This window comes from Nannobrachium achirus, assembly GCF_963921795.1.
Source record: "Nannobrachium achirus genome assembly, chromosome: 20".
Classification (NCBI taxonomy): Eukaryota; Metazoa; Chordata; class Actinopteri; order Myctophiformes; family Myctophidae; genus Nannobrachium; species Nannobrachium achirus.
Genome location: NC_137827.1, coordinates 39,191,741 through 39,219,336, shown reverse-complemented (window position 1 = coordinate 39,219,336; position 27,596 = coordinate 39,191,741). Strand labels below are relative to the sequence as shown.

The 27,596-nt window shown below is 44.1% G+C and overlaps 1 protein-coding gene across 1 annotated transcript; it reads right to left on the bottom strand.

Annotated features, from left to right (window-relative positions):
* Positions 1-1,041: 1,041 nt before the first annotated feature.
* On the bottom strand, positions 1,042-26,631 carry calm1a (calmodulin 1a). Its single transcript, XM_080750669.1, has 6 exons — positions 26,480-26,631; positions 12,394-12,424; positions 11,292-11,435; positions 8,803-8,909; positions 6,590-6,725; positions 1,042-3,245 (listed from the first exon to the last, which is right to left on the bottom strand). The coding sequence occupies exons 1-6, from the start codon at positions 26,480-26,482 to the stop codon at positions 3,217-3,219; spliced, it is 450 nt and encodes a 149-aa protein (XP_080606795.1). The 5' UTR covers positions 26,483-26,631; the 3' UTR covers positions 1,042-3,216.
* Between the last annotated feature and the right edge of the window lie 965 nt (positions 26,632-27,596).

Genomic DNA, 27,596 nt, shown 5'->3' with positions numbered 1-27,596 from the left:
TGGCAGCCAAGGAGCGTGTGTGCAAAATTTGGCATGGATCGGGGCAACGGTTGCGGAGATATGAGCAGGGCAATAGTGTGACGTGTGAGGTGTGACAGACAGACGGACAGACTGACTGACTGACGGACTGACTGACTGACGGACTGACTCACAGTTTGTGCAGGTTTTGATAGTAAGTGCGAACTACGGTCGCAAAAACTAGACAAAAAGTAAAACATTTCAGATGACTAAAAACATTTGATCCAAAAGACTATGGCTAAAAAATTGTCGAATATGTATGACACTGATTTACTGTGACACTACAGTATGTATGGCACATTTGGAGTCCACTAGGACAGTGGTCCTCAAACGTTTTATTTACAAGGATAACTGTGCGTACAATCTGTGTACAAATGGAACCATGTGTGTACACATTTGTACACTCTCAGTTACAGACCTGTAATTGTAATTTGGTGCTAGCTCTTTGTTTGTGTACTCACTTTGTATGTCCATGGGAAAAAAATTACATTTTGACAAATGCCCACCACAAGCCAGCATGACGACGACCCGTGTGTGATATACAGCAGGGTTCCCCAATTAGTTTTTCCCCAAGGGCCGAATTATTTCTAGGGTACCAAGCCGAGGGCCACAACATTGCAGGGGGCGACGGCGGCGTTCCCTCTACTCCAGCGACAGTTCAGATATATCGTCACTGTCGGGCAGAAACCTTGTATCTCCAAGTTTCAAATGTGTACGTTTTTTTGGTAAAGCAAAGCCCTGCTTCATCACACAAGACCATCGCACAAAAGTGAGAAAACTAGTGAAAACAGCAGGTGTGTGCTTGTAGATCGGCTGTTTTCACTAGTTTAGTAAATTCTTTAGACGATAGATACAAAACAAACGGTTTTGGACATACGAGGTGTCCACCCGACAACGACGATATACTAGTGTTGTTGCCGCTCCTATACCACCATTATTACTGTGGTTGGTGGGGGCCAGACAGTAGCCTATTGGGGAACCCTGATATACGGTATGTGGAATAAAGAGGCAGAGAGAGAGAGCTTTTACCTCATGGTGTTTTATTGGAAAAACAAAATGTAAAGACTAGCATGTACAACTTGGAATGCAGATCAACTGAACCGAACAGAACAGTTGGACTGGGCCGGGCCTCGCCGCGCCCACCACACACACACTCACACACAAACAAACAAGAACACAAGATAGAAACGCTGCCAAGCACCGACCCTGTCCCCACTTTAAACTGAAACCCAAACGCCTGCTGAGGGGGCAACGATGACGCAACGCAGGCAAACTTAGGGGCCTTTTCCACCGGCAAAGAACCGGTTCCAGAACCAGTGCCGGTTCAACTTTCTTGGAACCTTGGTTCGTTCTTGCGAACCGTCTTGCATTTCCACCAGATTGAACCAGAGGAACCAAGGATTTTGTGGTTCCCATTCGGAACCAACTTTTACGGTTCAGAACCAACTCCGGTTCGCGGAGTTGGTTGAACCTCTGGATCATCCCATAGGCGGGAGAAAGAACCAGAACCGGTTCTTTGCCGGTGGAAAAGGCCCCTTACTGAGACAACATCCCTGGCAGAAATATACCCCCCCCAAAAAAAAAAAAAAAACATAATTTTTTTCCCCACCGACATTTTTTCTTTTTTGCTGTTTTGTAGTTCCTTTGTCCTATCGATATAGATTTCTTATTTGAATCTCATTTTTTTTTTACCAATTCCTGTTCCCGTTAATAAAAAGTGCTACTGGATCGTTAAGATTGCCTCAAATAAAATCGGCCCCGTTGCGATCATTCCCCCGTCATCACAGACCACCCAAGCCCCTCCAACAGTCTAAGATGCCCCGCGCTCAGGGGGAGGGGGAGGGGGAGGGGGAGGGGGGGGGGGGACTCCGACAATCCAGGAACCCCTCCCCCCAGCTTAACTCCGGGAACAACAACAACAACAACAAAACAAACGAGGAAAAAAAAGAAGGAAGAAAACACACAACAAGATTCAAAGGAGAGAAAGTGAAGTTATTTCCGACATGCCAGAAACATAGAATCTAAAATGAGTATTTTTTTTTTTTTTTAATAATTTTTTATGTTTTTTTTTTTCATCGTCATGTTTTTTTTTTTTTTTTTTTCTTAAAAATATCTCTGTCGTCACATAGTTCTTTTTTTTAGGGTAAGCAAACTGCGAAGGATTATTTCTCCCGCTATATAAGGTTCAATCACTTCCTGTGTCGTCGCTCTCTGCAGAGCCACGCCCCCACACAACAACGTCCCTCCCCTTTCCTCCTGGCACTGTCTCTCAACGTCCGGTACCGGGGCATGCAGGGCGGGGGGAAGGGGTCCCTGGGGGGTCCCTGGATCCAAAATGGACGCTTACGGCTCTGTAACTCTGACAAGAGCACAACGGAACCATTTTCTATCTTGTTGTCTCAGTGTTAAGTTGAACTTTGAGAGCGCAAGAATGGAACCGAATGGACCCGTGCGCCCTCAAGAGTTTACCGACCCGCAACGGTCCATTTAAACGCCCCTGGGGGGGTCCCCGTACCGGCTATTGAGAACCAGTGTCCTTCCTCTCCCTTCCTTTGGAGTAAACTACCCCCCCCCCCAATCCCCCAACCCCCCCTCCCCTTCTTGCAGCTCTTTGCTACAGGGGGCGCTCCACCATAAAAACCTTTCTAAAGCTGCATGCATGAAGAAGAAGAAGAAGAACGGAAGAAAAAATTGTAAAAAACAAAAACAAAAAACCTAAAGAATAGGAAGTAATTGAAGAAGGAGGAAAAATAAACAAAACAAACGAACAAAAAGGCGATTGGCCGGCCCAAATAATCATAGTTTTTCGTCATGACAACGTCGCCGCTGCGCCGCGATGGAACCAGGGAAGCAGGAGGAGCAAGTCAAGCCGGACGGAGCCGGCTGTTTGCTGATTGGCTGCTTGGCTATAGTGATAACGGGTCGGAAAATTTTGCGATTGGGCAGCTCAAGCGCTTCGGGGGAGGGTGAATAGAGGGGGAGGGGGGATACGAGCCGGTACATGCAGATTTAGAACTTTTTTTTTTTTGTACATTTTTAAGTTGTTTATGGACAGGATCTCAATTTTTCCAAACATTCAGTTTTTAAGTTCTCTATACAGAAACGGTATGAATAAATGTTGATTTTTGCAATAAGAGGTAAGTGAAACATTTGACTGATTCTTCTTTGTTTAGTTTTTTTCGTGAAGCGGGGCCGACTTCATTTGGCGGTCATCATCTGGACGAACTCTGCAAAGACAGAAGCAGAAGGTCAAATCAATGTTATTGTTCATTAAGTTCATACAGTATGTTCATTTCGTCGACTAAAACTATGACGCAAAATGTGCATCGACTACCTTTTTTCGGTGACGAAAACAAAATAAAAACGAAGCTATCAATGACCGTAATCCAGCCGTTGCAAGAGAATAAATTACTTTCTCTAGGTCCTGGGCTGAGTGGAAAGATTTTATTGTTTTAGGAGATTATGTTATGATTAGGGATGGAGCCCTAAACAAGGGTAGCTCGATAACCCGATAACAGATTTATTGAGTACCCGGTATCAATAAGCTTTGGGCTTATCAAGCTTGTTATTGAGCATAGCGGCCTATGATGTTTAAACAATCAAGACAAGAGGCGATCAAGAAATTATTACAGTTCTATTCATAATATAATCCATTTAACACTTATTGCACACTAATGAATGATTTTTTTAATGATATTTGATGATATTTGTTACTTTTTTCAATTGTCATCTTCATAGATTTTGGTCAGCAACAAACTCACACTCGCAACCAACTGGCCAATAAAAAAAAAAGATACCAGTTATGTTCTAAATTTGTTGTCACATATCTTTCCACAAAATATTAGAAAAAGCTCAATAGTGGGCTCGATAAAAGCCCGGCTCAATAAGCAGGATCCATAAGGTGCTCATTATCAATAAAAATGATCGAGCTCCATCCCTAGTTATGATTATGTTATACAGCCAACACATTGCTGGGTAGGCACCTGTAACAAACTGAACGCAAGCACCTCCCTGTGACACATGATCAATACTTTACGTCAGCCATGCCCTAACCTGTAGCCTTAATTGCAAGTGGGCTATCAAGTAATTGGCAAAACAGTACGATTTTGTTGATAACATATCGTTCATAAAAAATAAAATAAAAACATGAATGTATTTTTTTCCCCTTTAAAACATTGAGAATCAGTTTTCATTGTGATACCGATAAACAGGAAATATACTACGTTAGTTCCATAGATCCAATACGGAGCACAATCAATTGATTGATGATTAACATAAACATGCTCTGAAAAATGCACGCTGTCCACCCATCTGACCCCTTGTTACCCATTTTAGGCCTAGAATTATTGAATGCTTTAACCAGTGAAAAATAGCAGATATACAAGCTCACAGCCGCGCTGCGAGCTTGTAGATCTGCTATTTTTGAAAAAGTAGTGAAAATGTGTGCAAATCTTTGAATATATGTATTTTCAAAGCAAACGATTGTAACTCAAATTTTGCTTCTGGGTGGTCCCTGGAACTAAATATTTTGAGATGGGGGGTCCGTGGCCAAATAAATATCATTTTGGGTGTCCTTCACATGAAAAGGTTTGAGAACCACTGACATAGTAGTGTCTCAAGAAAGAACAGACAAACTGAGCTCCAGTTGAGTGAAAAGGACCTTTTCTTTGACGATGGCTGGCCAGATTGCTGACATAGAAACATAGGGTTTTCCAAAAAAGTCTTAGAAGGATTCAAGAGACACTTATAGAATCGGGTCAAAATTCAAATTTTCACGATTTTTCAAAAATAGCAGATCTACAAGCTCGCAGCGCGGCACTCGGTGCCGCGCTGTGAGCTTGTATATCTGCTATTTTTCAATAGTTAAAGCATACAATAATGATACACAATAATGTGTACCCGTTCTGAATGGGTTAAGTGCTCAGATGGGTGGGCTGCTAAAGTTTTCGAGATTTTCAAGTGGGCCCTGATCCAGTAAAGCAGACATGCATCATGTCTGCTAAAAAAACACATCCATGCCTTTCATTCAGAAAAATAGTCTGTTTTTGTTTTTTGCATTATGTAACATACTAGAGGTTCGCGGCCTTCGGCCGCTCACATCTAGAGTCCACGCCCGCTTCTTTATAAAAAACTTTTTTTTTTTCAAAAAAAAAAAAAATGTTTTTTGAAGAAAAAATAAGTAAAAAAAAAATAAATAAATAAAAAAAAAAAGTAAAAAAAAAAAAAAAAATGTTTTGGGGGGTAACTATTGTGGCGGAACTATTGTGCCGCAGCGCACGTTTACGGTCGGACATATTTGACCGCCGGACGCACTGGAGAGAAGTGACTGTTATGCCTCTGCTATTTCTCTGCAGTCACTGTGGAGGCAGCAGCAGCAGCGCACATGCAAACACAGTGGTGTCAAATTTCACTCTCTCTCTCTCTCTCGCTTGCCCGCCCCCCCTCCCCTGTTGCCTCCTCTCTCTCGTGCTTAGCGAATGAGCGGACGGCATAGGGTTATGGGCGGTATTCCTTACGTCCTGACGACTACCGACTACCTATGCGACGACTACCTATGCGACTACCTATGAGTTGAAGTCGATGTAAAGGGGGTTGGAAGTGGGATGCGGCAATAAGCCCATTGTAAATATAAGATGGAATCATCTGCACACAAGTCTACTTCTCTGCACTTCGCACAGCGTGCCGAGCCAAAGCAACTAGAGAGGGATTTGCCGTTAAAGAGGGTGTTCAATTTGAAACTGTACCGCAAAAACATAACAGACTGTCCTATCGATCCTTATAGATTCAAAGGAGCGAGGCACCCTCGCTTCTACTGGACAACTGAATTTCCCCCTTGGGATAATAAAGGTATCTATCTATCTATCTATCCATGATCTCACATGATCACATGATCGCGCAAACACACACACACACACACACACACACACACACACACACACACACACACACACACACACACACACACACACACACACACACACACACACGCACACAAACATATTAAGCAATTAGTCTGTCACTGATGAGTGTTTGTCTGCTTATGTAAGAACAGTGTCCTGTTACACACATGAACAGGAAGCAATTATATAATGCTGATGATGGATGCGGGGGTCTTTGTGTGTGTGCGTGTGTGTGTGTGTGTGCGGTAGCCTCTGTGTGTGCAGCTGTGTTCATATATCGTCACTGTCGGGCAGAAACCTTGTATCTCCAAGTTTCAAATTTGTATGTTTTTTTCCGCAAAGTAGTAAAGCCCTGCTTCATCATACAAGGCCGTCGCACAAAGGTAGTGAAAACAGCAGATCTACAAGCACACAACGCCTCGCACTTGTAGATCGGCTGTTTTCACTAGTTTAAATCATTTTTAAAATGATATATACAAATACAAAACGAACGGTATTTGGACATACAAGGTTTCCACCCGACAACGACGATATGTGTGCCCGGCCTGCCTGTGGAGCATCTGCGCTCCTCTCTCTTCAACACGAGTGAACGAGGCCAACGGAGAAGAAAAAGAAAAACATCTCTCTCTCACTCTCTCACTCTCTCTCTCTCTCTCTCTCTCTCTCGGTACCTTCGTAGTTGACCTGTCCATCTCCGTCGATGTCGGCTTCTCTGATCATCTCGTCCACCTCCTCGTCTGTCAGCTTCTCGCCCAGGTTGGTCATGACGTGACGCAGCTCTGCCGCGCTGATGTAACCGTTACCGTCCTGAAACGGAAACAAAATGACAAACGCCCATTAACTCTCCAGATTATTTATTTATTTATTGGGTCTGGTGCCATCAAAAAGCGGCTTACCTTTGCGACGTTATAGTAGATAGACAGACATTTATTTATTTTTATTTTTATTTATTTTTTGATTGTGCAATAGTGCACTTTGGTCTGCCAGGCAGCAGAGGGCGGCGTCATGCGAGAATGAATGTGAATTTGCCTGTTATGTGTTGCCGTACATTCAGACCAGTCACTGGCCACAGAGCCTTACAGCCAGAGGAAATCAACAAGGAAGTGAATTGGTCTCCGTTGATGTTAACGCATAATGGATTTTTTACACCATCACCACGGAAAATGTGTTTACAGTACACGGCGGCGCGACCCCTCATCAGCTTCAACAAGGTAAACGAACGAACGAACGAACGCGAACGAGCGCCGTATTGGCGCGGAGGTCTCTTGAGAATTGGGGCGAACAGGAACGTCCAAAGCAGTATAAGAGTTAATAAGACTTCTGCTGCCTCTTATGTCACCTTATGAACCATGTAGACTTGGTAAATTGGCTCTGCTTTTTTTCCTCTCTACGCCAAACCTCTTCGCCCCCAAAATAGCCGATCTACAATCTCACAACGTGACTTGTTGTTAGGTTGTAGATCAGCTGTTTTCGGTGAATTAACCCATCCAGAATAGGGATGCTAGGGTTAAAGTGGTTAAACCCTGATATACTCAACTTGACCGGTTGAGCTTGTAGATCTGCTATTTTGGCCAAATGTTCACCTACATAATATGAAATGCCCAGAACAGGGACGCCAAGTGGTTAAAGATACTGTCAGAAGTAGCTAAAAGCTCACGCACGCACGCACGCAAGCACACACACACACACACGCACACACCTTGGTGGTTCTCAAAGTGGATTCCAGGGACTCGGTGGGTTCCTTATGAGGGTCTAAATTGACTCTTAAAAGTCTTTAACTCTGACAATATACAAATGGAACCAAATGGACCCTACACTGTCAAGGGGAGACCTTGAAATGTAAACGTTTCATGAACACTGATTTAGATGGCCTGTTATTTAGACAGATTCCGGGTTCATTTGTTGACCTTTTATCCTGTAGTCTGTACGGTTTCAAATGTACATATTTATTTTTGAATTATATTATACAGTTGAACTTTAGACCAGGGGTCTTCAACATTTTCAGGCCAAGGACCCCTTAGTTGAGAGAGAGATGAAGCCACAACCTTTTCAGAGATTCCATAGTTTCATTGTTTGACAGCACAATCATCAGTGTATTTTGGATTCATGTCAATTTTCTGATATTTAACCACATATTTAACCATCAATACATAATAAACTTGACCTTCACTCTGTACTTAGTCTGCTTTTTTTCCCCTCTACACCAAACCTCTTTGCCGAAAATAGCCAATCTACAAGCTCACAACGCCTCACGCTGCGAGGCATGGGGAGCTTGTAGACCCGCTATTTTTGGCTAACGTTCTCAGAATTTGGACGCTAGGGTTCAAGTGGTTAGTATAAAAAATTTAAAAAAGTTTCTATCACACAACGATTTGGAGGACCCCCTGTAGTAACTCTGAGGACCCCCTAGGGCAGGGATGTCAAACTCAAATACACAAAAAATTATACAAGTCGAGGGCCGGACTAGTTCAATGTTTATTTAGACACAAGCTTGTGGTCACGGGCCCTCGATACGCGCCAATGCACTAGCAGTGTATTGTGGGACTTGTAGTATTATGGTGGTGCGTGTGTAGCAGAGTGACTCACTGCCTCAGCCTGATGGCATCAAAAGTCTAATATTTCCCCTAGTCCATAAGGATACCCCTTTGGTCTGATGGGTAAGATGTTGGACTTTCATGCGGGAGACCTTGGTTCGAATCCCAGGCATTGCATGTGCAATATACCAGAGGGACACTTTTAATAGTAATTAAATATCATCCCGTGGGCCGAAGATAATTCATTCACGGGCCTGATTTGGCCCCCGGGCCATGAGTTTGACATATGTGCCCTAGGGGTCCCGGACCTCCTGTGGAAGACCCCCTGGTTTAACTTTAGACTCACACACCTTGTCAAAGACCCTGAAGGCCTCCCTGATCTCCTCCTCGCTGTCTGTGTCCTTCATCTTCCTCGCCATCATCGTCAGGAACTCTGGGAAGTCGATGGTCCCGTTGCCTGGGAGACAAGACCAAAGGTCAAGAGGTCAGGGGCGAAGGCCATACAGTGTGGTTCCCCAATAGGCGGCCCGCGGGCCATTTGCGGCCCGTGGCGGGCCACTGTCTGGCCCCCACCAACCACAGTAATAATGGTGGTATAAGAGCAGCAACAACACTAGTACCGGTATATCGCCGTTGTCGGCTGGAAATCTCGTATCTCCAAATTTGTACGTTCTTTCGCAAATCATACAAGGCCGTCGCACAAAAGTAGTGAAAACTAGTTTAAATAATTTTAAAATGTATAAATTCAAAACGAACGGTTTTGGGCACACAAGATTTTCACCCGACAACGACGATATCTGAACTGTCGCTGGTACTAGGAGGAACGCCACCGTTGCCCCCTGCAATGTTGTGGCCCTCGGCTTGGAACCCTGGACATAATTCGGCCCTTAATTGGGGAACCCTGCCATACAACATGCCTTCCTGCCCCACCAGCGGTGGCTGTCTTGTTTCCAACATGAAACACTTGTTGCTGTTCCGACGCTAAAAAGACAAATCTATGCACCGTCGCAAGACGGGGTCACATGCCGAAAATAGCAGACCTACAAACTTGTGGGTCGGCTATTTTCGACACGCGCCACGCCGCTGTGCGAGGAAAGTTTGAATCGTAAGCCTGCCTGATAGTCGATCTCACCTACAGCTGGACAATGTGAATTAAAGGTGTCAAGTGTTAAAGGATAATTCACGGAGGCAATGTGGAATGCCTGAACAAAACTCCCTCTAGAGCAAACCAAAAACTGGTCGCAACTTCTAACGGACTCCTTTATACCAGGGATTCTCAAACTTTTTGGGCTTCAGTACCCCTTTTCCTGATAATATGAATCCAAGTACCCCTTTAATCGACCACAACATTTTGACTAGAAAATACTGTCAAAATCAAAAATCAAAAGTCTAGTTTTTATGTCAATATGTTGAAAATAAAAGTAAGTAGCCTGTTCTTACTTAATTTGGTTTAAAGCTTTATGGAGCAGCACATTCACATACATTTGTCAATGTAACAGTAAAATAAATGTTTCTATTTTCCCCTAGGGTACACGTACCCCCATTTGAGAAACACTGCTTTATACATTTGAAAGATCAAATCAAAATAACAATATTCCCCCTATATCTCAGCAGTGATCATTTCATATTGTCATTGGTATTGGTGCGAAACTGAACCCCCCACCCAGTTGACGGTTCATTTTTCATCAAATAATTGATCGGAAATTAGTCGTTGAACATTGGAACATTATGAATAAAAATGACATTGCTTTTAGACTTCATAAACAAAAGGTGCACGGGGCCGATATGACAAATAACTTGCATGATTTAATAACTTTACACAAATAGTGGAAAATAGCTGATCTACAAGCTCGTAGATCTGGGCTTGTAGATCAGCTATTTCCACTGTTCTTGAAAATGCTTGAAAACATAATATATGACCACTTTTCAACACGGAAATGATTATGACGATCATGCGGAAAACAATTGCGATTATCTCAAATAATTGCGATTATCAGGTGATTATGTAAATCAGGGGTCTTCAATAGGGGGTCCTCAGAGTTACTACAGGGGGGCCGCCAAAATCTTGTGTGTGATAGGATAATTCTTTTAAATGAACAACTTGAACCCTTGCATCCCTATTTTGAGGAGAACCTTAGCAAAAAATCTACTATTTTTGACAAATAAGGTTTGGTGTAGAACATAGACTGATGACAGTGCTGTCAAAACAAGTCTATGAATATGAAATCTGTGAAAATCTCCAACACAATCTCCAACACAACGTTGAAGACCCCTGATGTAAATAATTGTGACCCAGGCCCAGGGTGGGAGCTAGGGCATTCACCAAATATTTGAATATTCAAATATTCGAATATCAAAGTCACTATTCGACGTTGTTCACCAAATTCGAATATTCGCTTATTTTTAGTTTTGTATTGTTTTCTCTTTAAAAATATATATAGTTTATAAAGCTTGGCTAGATAGGAAGTCATAAAATGAGTTGTCAATGCCCCTGGTGGATGAATTTGTTAATGCTCTATACCAGGGCTTCTCAAAACCTTTTTAGGCCGTGACCCCCAAAATAAACATCATTTGAACTGGGGACCACCACCCTGACAAGCACTTGGAATTGTAGGCATTACATTTAATGTGAATCGGTTCCGCAGATAAATATTGTGAAAATAGCAGATCTACATGCTCACAACGCCTCGCAACGCGAGGCGTTGTGAGCATGTAGATCGTCTATTTTCACCATGTTCGCCTCTTGCTTACTTAATAGTTGACAGTTTGGCCAGTCCTGTAGAATATTCGACTATTCGAATACTTAGTGAATGCCCTAGTGGGAGCATGGTCATCGTACCGTCAGCGTCCACCTCGTTGATCATGTCCTGCAGCTCGGCCTCGGTGGGGTTCTGACCCAGCGACCTCATGACGGTGCCCAGCTCCTTGGTGGTGATGGTGCCATCGCCGTCCTTGTCGAACAGGGAGAAGGCCTCCTTGAACTCTGCCCGGCCGGGGCAGGAAGGGAGGAAGAGAGGAAGGAAGGAAGAGGAGGGGAGGAGAGAGAGGGAGGGAGGGGATCAGTTATTTTAAAAGCGATGCGAGGCGTTGTGTGCTTGTAGATCGGCTATTTTCACTACTTTTGTGCGACACTCTTATATGATGAAGTAGGGCTTAGTGTTGTCAAAAATATCAATTTATTGAAAAGTATTGATTTTGATATGGTATCGATTTTCAATATGACTTTTCCATAGTATCGATAATATCGATACCCAGTTTTTACCTCTCTGGTGGGTTTACACCAACGTTACTTTTATGTGTATCCTTCCTACTTTGGCTTATTCCTAGTTATTTTAAAGGCCTATTTGTACTTAGAATGTGAAGACATCAAAGGCAGGCCTTTAAAAAGTGCACTACCATCTACCTCAAGAAGTTCTGTATTTTTCTTTAAATAAAAATACACATTTTTGAACTAAAATCTCAGTGGTTGCGTAGTATCGAAAATGGTATCGACTATCGAGTATCGACGTTTTTCAAAATATTGTATCGAAGTTAGAAATCCAGTATTGTGAAAAGCCTAGGAGAGCTTTAATTTACCAAAAAACATACATTTTCTGCCTGTCAGTGATGATATAGTGTACGTATGTGTAATTTAGATAGTATGTTATTTAGACAGATTCCAGGTTCATGTGTTGACCTGGCAACCTATAGTCTGTACAGTTTCAAATGTACAGATCTTTTTTAATTATATTATACCGTTTAAACTTCAGACTGATGTTAGGTTCTTGGTTTAGCTACAGTATGACCCTAGATTACTGAGGCACTATGTGCATGTGTGCTAAATTGCCTACATTGTACAGTTGTATATACCTCATGCATATCACTAGTGTAATATAAGTTGACAAGCGTTTGTATGTGTGTGTAGATCAATAGGGAACAATATCTGAAGAGTGTCGCCTTACCAGCAATCTGCTCTTCTGTTAGTTGGTCAGCCTGGAGGACAAGGAGGAGAGAAGGGGGGAGGGGGGAGAGACAACGGAGAGAGGGAATCGGTTATTCTACCACTTTTTGTGGTCACATGTTCAGATACTGGATTCTGATTGGCTTAAAACAGTGATAAATCAGTCAACAACCTTGAGTTGGCTCATGGACCCCGCCCACTGTTGTGTTGCAGTTGTAACATTTCCAAGATACAACTGTGTTTTCTTTCATTTATATGGTAGAAGTGGTCGAAAAGCAATTTACCATTCGAGGGTCGTGGGTTGTTGGCTGATTTACCACTGTTTCAGGGTTGAAACAGTGGTAAATCAGCCAACAACCCACTCCCTCTCATGGTAAATGGCTTACTTAACAAACGCTGAATGTAACTCCTAATTCCTGTTAACTACGTGACAAGGATGCCAAATGGGTCGCCAGCCTATTGCAAGACTGTACTGTATATTTTAAAACGGCAAAGACAAAACGCAAGGTCAAAAAGTACACACCTAGCCACCCCTACTGGCACCAATCAGAGACCAGGCAGCGAACAACAAGCCCTACCCTGTGGGCCATTTTTCTTTTATTAGGCCGGAGATTGTCTCGGCAGGGACTAAATGTTCGAACACAAAGTCCCACACATGGTTTGTATAAAAGAAAACAATCACAGTCAGTTTAAAGAATGCTTGCCTCCTCACATCTGAAAAATAAGCACCTATAAACAAGCTGTGCCAATGTACCCCAATAACTCTATTTGTGTGTGTGTGCGCGTGTGTTTGTGTTAGGGCTGGTATGATTTGGTATTTCCAAACGATATAAATGTACTTGTACGTATATGTACGAATACAATGGTCTTCAGGCATGCCACAAGATAGCCGCTCTGACACAATGTTCAATATGCAAACATGACAGGATTGTGATGTTTGTTGCTTGGATTTCATTTGTATTGCCAGCTCTCTGCACAAACACTTTTTGGAGATATGATCTTTCGCCAGACTTTAAGCCAACTTATTTTCGACATGGCGGATGACGATGCACTCCACTGGGTCCTGCCTGAGGAAACCAAAGAGACAAAAGCATGCCTAGGCTCTGTGCAGAACAGAGCCTGGCATTCTGCAAGACAGTGTTCATTGTTCAGTCCCAGGAAAACAAGCTAGATGAGCTGCGCGCACGAATTAAACACCAACGGGACATTTGGAAATACTGTGTTCTTCTGGCATTCACTGGGACGTGGCTGGAGCCCAGCATGCTCCCAGTTGTGTCGAGGAGGTCTCTACGTACCAATACCAACAAGACCGATCTAATGACGCTTAGATTTGTTTGCTCTCAGAACGTCTTTCTGATTGTGTGTGTGTGTGTGTGTGTGTGTGTGTTGTGTGCGCACATAATATGCACGCCCGGCTCTTCCACCTGAAAATCCTCAAAGTTGATATCGGTGAGATCTGGCCAGCAGCTTCATGGCTTTTGGCTCCGGCGCTCTCATTCCTGCCAATGCTCCCCCTACTCCTCCCACCCTGCGTTGCTTCAGATCCAGCCCTCCTCCAACTCCTCCTCCTCCTTTTTCCTCCTCCTCCTCCTCCTTTTCCTCCAGCTCCTCCTCCCCCGCCCGCCCCGGCCTTGGCGCTGCTGAGTCCGTCCAGGGCGCCCCTCACCATCAGCAGGCCCTCGGCCAGGCACTCGGCCCGCTTCTGGTTCTGGCCGCCCTGCCGCCGCACCTCGGCCAGGTCCTTGCGGGCGCCCTGCAGGGCGTTCCTCAGGTCCTGGAGCTCCTTGACCAGGCCGTCGATGCGGCCCGACGTGGAGTCCACCAGCATCTGCAGGAAGCCCTGGTAGTTGCGCTCCTGCTGCTGCAGCATCTCGGCGTAGAAGTACTGCTGCTCGTCCAGCAGGTCGTACACCGTCGCCAGGCTCACCAGCTCGTCCTCCTCGGCCGCGTACATCAGCGGCTGCTTGGGCGGCAGCATCCTGCGAGGGAGCCGGGCCGAGGGGCAGCCGTAGGGCTGGATGTAGTAGGGATGAATGATGCCTGGAGGGGGGGTGGAAGCTAAGGAAGGAGAGGAAATGATGGACAGGACAGACGGAGGAGATGGGGTGCGTGAGTGGAGGATGGATTGCTCGATGACAGTCAAGTCTCAGATTGCCGCGGCGGCGTAAGGAGGAGGATTTACCGTCTCTGACAGTATGGACAGTTAGGTCTCTGTCAGCACCGGCATAGGATGGACAGCTGGACAGGCCATGGACGGCGACCTCACTCCCCCTGGATAGGTAGATGGACTGATGAAAGGCAGGGACAGTCTCAGCAATGCCACCAGAGTGGCAGACTTATCGACGACAGACGCACATACGGGTAGATGGAACGATGGCGATCCCTGCGGAGCGCAAGTGTGGACGGACGCACGTTGACCTCACTCGTTCCTTCAGACAGTGCCTTCAGAACTATCCAATGATTGGAAGTCTCATTTTTGTTCAATTTAAAGTAGCCAAATACTATTACTCTTTTTGTATGTCAATCACACTAGTGTAACCTACTGGTCCACCTGCCCAGTGAGGAGCCCCCACCGGGAGGATGTGGCACCTCTCTCTCCTACTTCGCACCGGCCAACACCCCGCCCCTCCCCACTGACAGGCACCACGCCCAGTCCGTAGGAGTCGCTAGCGCAGTGACAATGGTCGGCCGACACGTTCCGATTGTGATCGTATTCGCGCTCGGCCAAGCGGACGCACCGCGGTGGAATAGACTCGGCAGTGGTGGACAGGTACTTCACCGCTGCGCCACCCGAGCGCCTTGACGACTGAAGTCTCTCTCGCTCCTCGACACCAGGCTGGACGACTGAAGCTGGCCTTTCTCCTGACGCCGGCTGCTCCGACCTGTCCGCCTGTCGGCCCATTTATCTCTCAGTAGATCCGCCCGCCTTCCCTTGCTTAGCCCTCTGCCTGCCCTTTTGTCCGGGAACTTGCCTACGTGACTGGACTGCACTTCTCTTAACCACCTGACTGACTGACTGACTGGGGGAGACTGAGGGAACCTCACTTCATGCTGGCGGGTCAGTGAATGTGACACAGCTGAGCTACCACCACCAACGACCTCTCTGACAGCTGGACGGATGAATGGAGAGACAGAGAGAGAGAGAGAGAGAGAGAGAGAGAGAGAGAGAGAGAGGAGAGAGAGAGAGAGAGAGAGAGAGAGAGAGGACAGATAGAGGTGGCCACCTCTGCAGTAGCCGAGGTGGTCAGTATTAAGTATTACCAAAGGAAAGCCCACAACCTGCGTGTGTGTGTGTGTGTGTGTGTGTGTGTGTGTGTGTGTGTGTGTGTGTGCGTGCGTGTGTGCGTTCGTGCGTGCGTGCGTGCGTGCGTGTGTGCGCGTGCATGTGAGAGAGAGAATCAATTTAAGGCCTGTGTCTGAGAGATAGTGACCAAACACAGGGGAGGTCAAAAGGTTCCAGTGTGTCAAACAAGGCCTGTCATCTCATGGGTACAATGTCGTCTCCCAGGAGGATCACTTAGCTGGTCAGAGCCTGGTCATCTGACCCCCCCCCCCCCCCCCCCCCTTCCCCCACACATACAAACACATACACACACACACTCACACATACAGAGAGAATCACGGGTCACAAACTAACCACTGGCCACTTTGCGCCGCTTCCTTATTTTAGGAGCGCGTCTCAACTTTGACATCAGTGCGAGCGCAATTAGCAGTGTCTCCACTCCTCCTCCGCAGCACCAGCCAGACCTTGTTCAACTGCGCAGCTCTTCATCTGTGCCCTCGCCTGTAGGGCTGTCACGGTCGCAAAATTCTACTTGCCAATTAATTGTAGTAAAAATACTTGTGATTAACTTTGACTGACCAATGATCAATACCAAGATTCAAAATAAATAAATGTACAATGGTCAAAATAGGCCATATTCAATGATTGTATTCTTTCAAAGTGTTAGCCGATTCGATTGTGACGGCAATGACGACTATGCTTAAATAATTGCAATCGTCTCAAATAATTGCGGTCGGGCAATTACGCAACAACTGGGACAGGCCTACGGGATCGGCCGTCATCCGACATCATCTCCCCCTGCTTTCTCCAGCCTATGCTTCTGATGCACATCTTACAAGGCTCCCAGGTCCTTGCCCTCTGGCGGCTGGGACGTTGTAGAGGAGGGGGGATGTTTGCCTTAACAACACGGATCTGAAATGTGTAACATCATCTGCAAACATCTGCCTCGGAGCTTGAAGCGGGGCTCGCGTCCCTCCCCTACTGCTTCTGAATTATGACGCTGTTACAAGAACCCATTGAACCATTTAGGCCTGGAATTATGTTATACTATTGAAAAATAGCAGATATACAAGCTCACAGCGCAGCACTGAGTGCCGCGCTACAAGCTTGTAGATCTGCTATTTTTTGAAAAGTCATGAAAACGTTGAATATATGTATTTTTTAAGCGAACATTTGTAACTTTTGCTTCTGGGGGTCCCTGGAACTAAATATTTTGAGATGGGAGTCCGTGGCCAAATACATATCATTTTGGGGGTCCTTCACATGAAAAGGTTTGAGCACCACTAAAATAGAAACATCTTTTTTTTGTTTTTCAAAAGAAGGATTTAGAAGACACTTATAGAATCGGTTCAAAATATTCAAAGACTTGCAAGACTTTTCAAGATTTTTCAAAAATAGTTAAATAGTTTAAGCATAAAATAATGCGTAATATGCGTTCACGGTCTACAACCTGGGGCTGATTCTACAAATGTCTTCTAAATCACAACCGTTCTCTGAAAACTGCTTCTTTCGCTCCGAGTATTATCACGGGAAGCCAAAAAAAATCTGCCATCAGCCTCTCAGCCGAGGATGAAATGGGAGGAGTGTGGTCGTCTGAGTTTGCGGTTTTTAACCACAGGCCATCAGTAGAGCCATGCAGAAGTAATGAGTGATTTACTGTTAATGGCGTGTGCGTGCGTGTGCACGTGTGCGCGCAAGGATCCGCTCTCATGTGTGCTCTAGGGACTATAACAAGCTGCTAACCTACTCTAATATCCAGGCCAAATTCCTTGCAAGGTGCTGCAATGCTGGGCAATCTAGAGCACATTCCTGTGTATGTGTGTGTGTGTGTGTGTGTGTGTGTGTGTGTGTGTGTGTGTGTGTGTGTGTGTGTGTGTGTGTGTGTGTGTTTCACAATCCAAAATGCAATCACTGAGTTAAAAAAAAGAAAGAAAGAAAGGGATTCAAACACAAAATGGATCACAAATCCCTTTGATTTTGATCCATTTTGAGAGGCTCATCCAACTACGTACTGTATGTTAATGGTTTTCACTCCTTCCGGAATCTCAACACTAATTGCCAAGGCAACAACACAACAGCGGCATGAAAAAAACTGCTCCACTGTCAGTGTTTATTATTAGATTAGTGCAGTGGTTCTGAACGTGGGGGGTGTCCAGGGGGACCCCCAGGGGTCCTTGAGGAGTTACAGGTCTGTGACTCTGATAGTGTACAGTACACTACAGCATGGAACCAAATGGACCCCGGGTCCATTTGGTTTTGACGCTCTCAGAGTAAACAACATGCAACACGGATGGTTTTACATTTGGGTCTGAAAGATCAAAAATCGTATCAAACTGGGGGTCCTTGAAATAAAACAAAAACGATTGTTGGAATCACGATCACCAACAATTTCTACGTCAAGTGGGATAAGAAGAACATCATCATCTCCAACTCTCAGAAAATCCCCAGCAGCGCTTGTTCTTCCTGGCAGTTTAGGAAGCTCAACATCTTACAGCCCATTCTGGTTAATTTTAGGCCTAGAATTATTGAATGCTTTAACCAGTGAAAAATAGCAGATATACAAGCTCACAGCGCAGCACTGAGTGCCGCGCTGCGAGCTTGTAGATCTGCTATTTTTGAAAAAGTCGTGAAAATGTGTGCAAATCTTTGAATATATCTATTTTCAAAGCGAACATTTGTAACTCAAATTTTGCTTCTGGGTGGTCCCTGGAACTAAATATTTTGAGATGCGGGTCCGTGGCCAAATAAATATCATTTTGGGGGTCCTTCACATGAAAAGGTTTGAGCACCACTGTAGTCTCTCAAGAACAGACTAACTGAGCTCCATTTAAGTGAAAAGGACCTTTTCTTTGACGAATGGCTAGCCAGATTGCTGACATAGAAACATAGGTTTTTCAAAAAATCTTGGAAGGATTCAAAAGACACTTATAGAATCGTGTCAAAATTCTAATTTTCACGATTTTTCAAAAATAGCAGATCTACAAGCTCGCAGCGCGGCACTCGGTGCCGCGCTGTGAGCTTGTATATCTGCTATTTTTCAATATTTAAAGCATAAAATAATGATACACAATAATGTGTACCCGTTCTAAATGGGTTAAGTTCTGCTGCAGCCACCATCGACAGTAAGGTTTACCTTACACCTGACCTGTTGTACTGTAACTGTGATTCTACTGTAGGTGCCGGTGCTGAATTCTAACAAACAGTGCATTCTTGCTACCTGATTTATTGGGCCCACCTATGCACACAGTTCAAACAATGTAAATGAATTAAATGTTTTTAATTCATTTTTTTCCAAAAGCGTTTTTGAAATGATGACCGATTGATTGTGCATCCCCTATTCGACAGTGTTCTGACCTCCTCATCGTGATCGTAGTGGACCCCCACTCACCCCACTGCAACCACCTCTTCACCAAACTACCATCTCAGAGGGGTACAGGACTATCTATCGCCACCTGGTAAGTTGTACACCCCACCTCTGCAGCTTCTTTCCCAAACAGAGATGCAACTGAAATGCTCATTTTCATTACTAGTACGTGAAGACATCATCTCTGTCGGGTCTACAGCTCATATGTCCAAAACTGTTACTTTTCAAGATTCAAATTTAAAAATTAGATCGACAAGCTCAAAACTCATCGCTTCGAGCTTGCAGATCTGCTACTTTTGATACTTTTGTGTGATACTGTAGTGCAGGGTTCCCCAATTAGTTTAAGTTTTCCCCAAGGGCCGAATTATGTCTAGGGTACCAAGCCGAGGGCTACAACATTGCAGGGGGCGACGGTGGCGTTCCTGCTACTCCAGATATCGTCGTTGTCGGGTGAAAATCTTGTATGTCCAAAACCTGAAAACAGCCGATCTACAAGCACACAACGCCTTGCATCGTTGTGTGCTTGTAGATCTGCTGTTTTCACTACTTTTGTGCGACGGCCTTGTATGATGAAGCAGGGCTTTACTTTGCAAAAGAACATACAAATTTGGAGATACAAGGTTTCTACCCGACAACGATGATACACTAGTGTTGTTGCTGCTCTTATACCACCATTATTACTGGGGTTGGTGTGGGCCAGACAGTAGCCTGCGGGCCGCAAATGGCCCGCGGGCCGCCTATTGGGGAACCCTGCTGTAGTGTGTGATCAGTAGGGCATTCGTTTACCAAAGAACACAAAACAGTTTGAATATGGAGATAAGCGGTTTCTGCCCAACAATATGTTCACGCTTCCTGGCTGATCTTGCAGGTCGGATATGGTGAAGTAAACTGTTATTGTCTCCGTTTCATGTTGCACCTTGGACACAGCCAATTCCTGTGTGCACCGACACACTGGTGATAAACTGCTTCTGAGTTCTGATTACAAGACACAGATTGTAACAAGACCTGCTATCATCAGCAGTGGGGGGACAGTTGTGAGGTAGTAGAGCTATAAGTGTTTAGAGTATATCTGTACTTTAACTTGAATATTCAATATTCTGGGATTAAATAAATGTGTACTTTTAACTCTACTACTACATTTCTAGGAAGGAAAAACGGTTATGAATTATGAATTCACCACTTATTAAGCCCCAGATTTGCATTATGCTCATATGGAATTAAAAGCATTGGAACATAGCTTGTCTATAAACTACAAAGGGTGGAGACTGGACGAGGAATGGTGGTGGATCCCCCTGATCTCTATATACTCAGCCATTTCACCAAAATCAACTCTACAACTTGCAATGCAATGAAGCACATTTGAATTACGAGTCCCAGGCATTTAGTACATGAGCTGAACTGAGACCAGAGTTGTTTCACATCGGTCTCATTGCCCCAAGACAGTGGCTCTTGAAGACAAAGGGGTCCTTGCATCACAGCATCGTAGTCGTCTAACCACTTTATCCATATGTTATACGTTGTTGGCTATTAAAAAATAGCAGATGTACAAGCTCACAGCGGGTCACGATCATTTATACATATTAAAGTATTGGAAAATGTTGAATGTTTGAATGTCTTTAACACTTGGGGGTCCCTGCTGCCTGGCACCAAATATTTTCAGATAGTGGTCCTCAGCCAAATACATAATTCATTGGGTGGGGTCCTTGACATTGGAAAAGTTGAGGAAACCAGTTCCAAAGACAGTGTTTCTCAAAGTGGATTCCAGGGACTCTGTGGGTTCTTTTAGGGGGGTCTAAATTGACCCATACAAGTCTGTAACAATGACAGTGTACAAAAGCAACCAAATGATTTGGTTACCTTTGTACACTGTCAGAGTTAAGGGGAAACCTTGAATTTTTAAAGTTTGAGAAACACTGCCCTAAAGCCTCGAACAGAGTCGGGTTCGTGGTGGAAGGCTATCCACTGCGGTGTAGTGCGGTGTAGTCTTTTTGAGCGTTAACGTTGTAGTTTTATGACTCAAAAAGACTACACCGCACTCCACCGCGGACCCGACTCTGTTCGAGGCTTTAGACATTTGGACCTGGTTCAGTGATGGGAGAGAGAGAGAGAGAGCTGACAAAATGAGAGGCGACGTGAGCAGAGCCACAGAAGCCTCCCAACCTCAAGTGATTCAGTTACAACTTCCCGGAACCCAATTAGCCACCAAATCGTACTGCCTGGGATTGCACACGTTGCCAGGCAACATGCCCTTACTGGGGAGCTAAATAAATTCTCCAGTGATGCAACTGCTTGTCAGCTACAAGGCTCTGGGTGGATATGGTCAGGTAACTATAGCAACGGGCAAAAACAAGCCCTCGACTACCCGGGCTGGTGATACAGCAACCAGGTGGTAGCTATAGGAACCGGTGTAGAGGCAGCCTGGCTGTCAGGTAGAACGCACAAAAGGCCCAGGGCTAGAGCTTTATGAGCGCATTATTTATAGAGGCCGGAATATTTAAATGCAATATTCAGAATCTACACGCTTGGTTCAATGTTCAAGGTTGTCTTTTGTACAGGTACATAAGAGTAAATTCAGTAAAAGTTATTTTTGTTCAGCATCCTTACAGACAATGCAGTGATACAGTATACAATAAAGCAGAACAACAGAAAATAACACATCTAAATCGGCTAGCGATTCCTTTTGCCCTGGACCGTTCTCGTCTTTGACAGTTTGTTAATGTGCCTGATTGTTTGTGGAAAGAAGCTTTTTTGCAGTCTGTTGCTAGAGACTGCGTAGTCGTTTTCCAAGCTTGTAGATCTGCTGTTTCCACTAGTTTTTCTTGAAAGACTTTTTTCTCAATTATTGTCAGAAATTCCTTTGTATTAAGTTATTTGTCATGGCTGCCCTGTGCAATTTCTGATTAAGAACAGAAATTAAACTTGTATTCATAATGTATGTTCCAATGGTCGAGGCCGAAAACACAATTCGATCGTTGATCACAAGTATTTGTGTGACAATTAATCGTCAACTTAAATCGTGACAGGCCTACCCGTCATCATCATAAACGACACTTACGTGTAACTGTCAGAATGTGAATTTAACAGACATGGAACCTGCCAGGAATTATTAACCCATTAAAACCGGGAAAGCATTTTAGATTCTAGCCGTTGGCTATTCAAAAATGTATACATCTGCTATTTTTGACCTTTTTTTTTAGATCTTTAAAGTGTGAGAACTGCTGATTTAGAAGAAGCCATTTGCAGAATCTGCCTCAGGTCTCAATGGGTTGTTAACTGCTATAGTATACGTCCATCCATGACTCACAGTAAATAAAAAACAACTGTGTTCAGGGACACGCCAATGTGACTGGACACCCGGAATTCCCCCAGTTCCGACTGCGGCCGGAGACCTGTGTTGAATGGCCTTTTACTGCCATCACTTTCCTGTCTCTCTACTGCCTAAATAAAGGAAATGATGCCTAAAAACAAACAAATGCATGTATATAAAATAAATACAAATCTGACTCGACCTCATTATGTTTGAGACCTTTCAGCCTTTTCAGGCAAACAAAAACAAGGTCTACACAAGCAGCCAAGCGGATTTGGGTGACAGTGCTACAAACTGGAAAAGGAGGAAGGTTGTCTCTTGTATGACTACTGTACTGTATATTATATATCCACTTGCAATTAGCATTTACTGTAGATGAAAAAGATGTACATTGTTTGCAGATGATGCTGAACCGGTATTGTTACATTTGGTGTGTAATGAAACTTGGCGAGTGAAACTCAATGGCTTCGGAGGAGGGTTACGTCAAGAGAAGTTAACTAAAAGACCGGCTGACAACGCACATCTTTCACTGCAACTCGCTGAACACACCATCCCTCCCATAAAGAGCAAATAACTCTGTTTGTTAGATAGAGTAACCATTGTGAGTGACATGTCCTCCTGGACATGTAGGGCTGAGGAAGAGAGTTGAAAGTGAGCCGAACCAGAGCTTAAACTAGGGTAGTATATTGGACACGACACAATTGAGTTTTAGCAGATGAACTGTGTTTGCGAGCCTGCATGGGAAACAGTCAATGTTTGTAGCCTTGGGATGGGACGATAAGCGATATAATCGTTTATCGTGATAAAAAATACTTGCGATAATCATATCATGGAGATTTAATTTATCGTAATATCGTCCTCCGTCATGCACTGGGATCAATTCACCTTTTCATTTGCCGAGCTGCATATCCAGTACCACTTAAACCCTCTATAATTGGTAAAAGGCACTTATAACGTACTTGATACAGTCTTTTTTTCACTCTATCAAATGTCTTTGCCAAAAAATAGCCGATCTACAAGCTCACAACGCGTCACGTTGCGACACGTTGTGAGCTTGTAGAATGGCACATTTTTGTTCTGTTCTGTTCCGCCCCAGGTTAATGGATTTTGATTATCGCGATCAATCGCGATTTCTTTTGTCACAATAATTGTGATATGAAATTTTCATATCGTCCCATCCCTAGTGTAGCCTTACCCTAAAGCGCCATTTCCACCAGACACGATAACTAAAGATGACTCCAACTATATTATTCACCATTGTAATTTTTTTTATAGCCTGTGTGAACACTGCCATCCACTTGACTTAAAACCCCCAGGGGTTCTTTCGGGGGGGATTCCAGGGTCTCGCCAGCAATATTAGTAAGCATAACATCAAACGTTTAATCATTTTATTCTTTGGCTATATTCAAAGATAGCCGAATGTAATGGGGATCCCCACAATGTCCTTTCAGATGGGGCTCTGCGGCCAAAATATATATTCATTTGAGGGCCCTTGACATGAAAATGTCTGAAAACCACTGGCCTACATCAAAAGTTCACAGCCCTAAAGGGAACTCACTCACAGCGCCATACGCGCACACACATGCACGTGCGCGCACACACACACAAAAACACGCACAGTCAATCTGTGAACCCGAGTGACTGTTCCCAAAGAAACCTCTAATCATATCAGCACTTCCTGGAGCCGCTCCGTTGATAACGGAGGACCGGAGGCTGACATTGTGGATTTAGGAAACAACTTTGCTAAATCATTTTAGTCCAAATAACCCAACATAAAGCTTTATAATTACATTTTGAAAAAGAAGAAAGGCCATGCGTGAAAATCATCCCGGGGAGTGGACTGTTGTTCTTACAGTCAGTGGACCATTCATTATTAATAGGGCAGGGCCCTAAAAAAAACAAAAGTCTACTGAGGAGGATATGACAGAATGGTTTCTTGTTTTCGGGTTTTTACGGAAACTATTTGTGGTCATTGTCAATGCTGATCTTTCTTTCTGTTTTAGGTGTTCCCTCTGAAATGTTACCCCCTCCAAAAAACTGAAAGACAGATCAAAGCGAATCACCTAGCTAGATGGGAGGATATTGAATGTTTGAATGTATGTTGTCTATGTGCAAAGAAACTACAAGAATTTATAGACATAATCTCAGTGTGAGGCAGCATAAATCACGACCAGATGAATTTAGTTTTCTACATACAAATACACTCGTCGTGAAATCATATAATTCTGATGAGTATTAATGCGGATTTACAGGGTGAAACCTGGCAGCATAACTGACAAGATAAATGTCTTCCCCACCAGCAATGCAGGCAATCCAGTCCAATTTATGCTTCATGTTTTATGATTTTCAGCAGCAATTACCAAACCAAAGTCCACAAAACCCCAAGTCAAAGCATGATACAAAACACGCACGCACGCACGCGCGCGCGCGCGCGCACACACACACACACACACACACACACACACACACACACACACACACACACACACACACACACACACACACACACATTATGCTCATTGTCAGATAATGACTTATTATCTGATCTGTCTGTAGGAGTTGGGTGACGTTAGCTGCGTGGCTAATATTAGCTGGCAACCGGCCCGCCATATGCAATGTGTCAGTCCTATGTCCATTTGTAACAAGTGTGTGCAGTAGTGGAAAAAGTACTCTATTTAACTCTAAGTAAAAGTATCAATACTGCAATATAGAAATACTCTGTTACAACATACGTCCCGTCCGGAATTAAAAACAAATAAAAATACTTGAGTAATAGAATTGGTATGAAAATGTAGGCTACCAAGTACCAAAAGTAAAAGTAGGCTACTCCTTGCAGAATGTACCATTTCAAGTTTTCCAATGTATAAACATCTTTTGAAAATAGCAGATACAAGCTCACAATGCGTCATCTCGAAGCATTTTGAGCTTAAGTAGATCTGCTATTTTCAAAATATTGTTATGCATTTGAAAGTAGGCCTACAGTAGGCCTACAGTAAAATACAAATGTCAAATACCTCAAAATGCTACTTAAGTACTGTACTTAAGTAAATGTAGTTACTTTACACCATTGAAAATGTGTGGTTAGTTAGTAGCTCTGGTCCATCGCTTTCACCTCCCGCATTGCTCCCGGTGAAGCTCTGACAGACCCGTCGGGAAACGCATGGACTCGAGATTGTCGGCCCCGCCGAGCGCTCAATACTAGTGAAAATAAACAAAACCGTTTCACTACTCACCAAACCAAAGGTCGTTTTGCGCTGTTGAAAGTCTATTCTCCGCGGTGGTGAACCCCTCAGCACCCCACCTACTCTGTAAAATACATTATTTTTGTCATGAAATAAAGTGCATCCAACTCGACCGCCGCTTATTTCCGGGTTGTGAACCATTGTATCTGTGGTGGCCGCTAGGTGGCTCGAGGTGGGTGCGTTTTTTTTCTTGACAAAAATAATGTATTTTACAGAGTAGGTGGGGTGCTGAGGGGTTCACCACCGCGGAGAATAGACTTTCAACAGCGCAAAACGACCTTTGGTTTGGTGAGTAGTGAAACTGTTTTGTTTATTTTCACTAGTATTGAGCGCTCGGCGGGGCCGACAATCTCGAGTCCATGCGTTTCCCGACGGGTCTGTCAGAGCTTCACCGGGAGCAATGCGGGAGGTGAAAGCGATGGACCAGAGCTAGTTAGTTAGTAGCCCATACAAACATCAACAATAGTTCAACTCAGTCAGTCAGATCAGTCAGTCAGTCAGTCAGTATAGTGGGCCGCGACGAAACACCCCATCGAAGACCACAATTAAACCCCAATAACAGCCGATGCCAAAAGACGTCCATTTTGGAGCCATCGAAGCCTTATTACCACCTTATTACAGCAGTATAACACAATAATAAGCGATCGACACACACACATCACTGTACATTTTACACACAGCAGCAGCAGCAGCCTATCTCTCTCTGCAACGGAATGGAGGCGTGGAGGGGGAAGACATCTCAGTCAATTCATACGCTTTCCACCCCGTTTCCAACGTATGAACTGGCTGAGATCAGTGAGATGCCTCCTCCATTGCATGCGATCAACAACCTAAGATGATTTGAATGATAAAGTGATGGCAGAGAGTGGGGAAAAAGAGTAATATACTCACCATGATGATGATGTGTGTGTTGTTGGTTGCAGGGTGTGTTGGTTGGTTGGGTTTTTTTTAGGGGGAGAGTGAGAGGAGTGATCAGTGCTGCTGCCTGGATGGACGGACTGGACCCAGAGAGAGAGACCGAACCACTGCTGTATTCCTCCGCCTAGTAGTGCCTGCCTGTGTGTATGTATGACTGCTGCCTGCAAGCAAGCAAGCAAGCAAGCACCTCTCTCTCTCTCTCTCTCTCTCTCTCTCTCTCTCTCTCTCTCTCTCTCTCTCTCCCTCTCCCCTGTTAATATATGTATAATTTAATATAGAGCTAGTGGTTGGAACTTGGACCCCCAGATTGATGAAAAATGTTTTTGTAGCATATATTTATTCTAACAATAAACATATACTTCTGCACTGTTAACCCACCCCTAAGGACCCCTGGGGCTCCCCGGACCCCACTTTGAGAACCAATAATTTAACGAGCATTCTTCTAACATGCTGGTTGCTATGGAAATGATTACATTTAAGTACATACTGTACATACTGTAATTACAATTATTCTCAAAGTGGGGTCTGGGTTCCCCCAGGGGTCCCTGAGGAGGTTCCAGAGGGTCCCCAGCAAAAGGGGCATCATGCCTATACTATATATACTATATATATAGTAGATGGACTATACTATCCATCTACTATACATCACTTTCATAAAACTAAGAACTAAAAAGAATCTTGTGAGTTCCTTCTAATGTTGTGGTGCTTTCAGTCTCTGCAAGGCTCTGGGGGCTTATTTGAGCTGTGCTCCTGGAAGGAGCTAAGCTCCAACATCTTGTATTGTCCGGGCTCTGAAGCGTGGCCTACATCTGGCCTACATCTTGGCCCAAAGCACTCTGTTTGTTGTATAGATTCACATTGATCAAGCTTCATGGGACACTTAATGGAATTAACTCATAAATAGATACATTTTACATTTCTGCTAAATGTTCATATGTAGACTAATAGATAAAGAAGCTTAAGAGTTTATATGGGATCACGGCAGAGGTTTTGAATCTTTATTGGTTTCTGTGGGAGTGAATTGTTCATTTGCACTAAAAAAGCATGTTCTAATACATTTCAGTGATCACACATGTTGAATCCATAGATT

What these genes read in the sequence shown, in the direction of transcription:
- calm1a (XM_080750669.1), bottom strand. An exon ending in CAACGAGGTGGACGCTGACG is followed by an intron (nt 8,910 to 11,291) that starts GTACGATGACCA and finishes CTTGTCTCCCAG; the next exon opens with GCAACGGGACCATCGACTTC. An exon ending in CCTTCAGGGTCTTTGACAAG is followed by an intron (nt 6,726 to 8,802) that starts GTGTGTGAGTCT and finishes TTTCCGTTTCAG; the next exon opens with GACGGTAACGGTTACATCAG.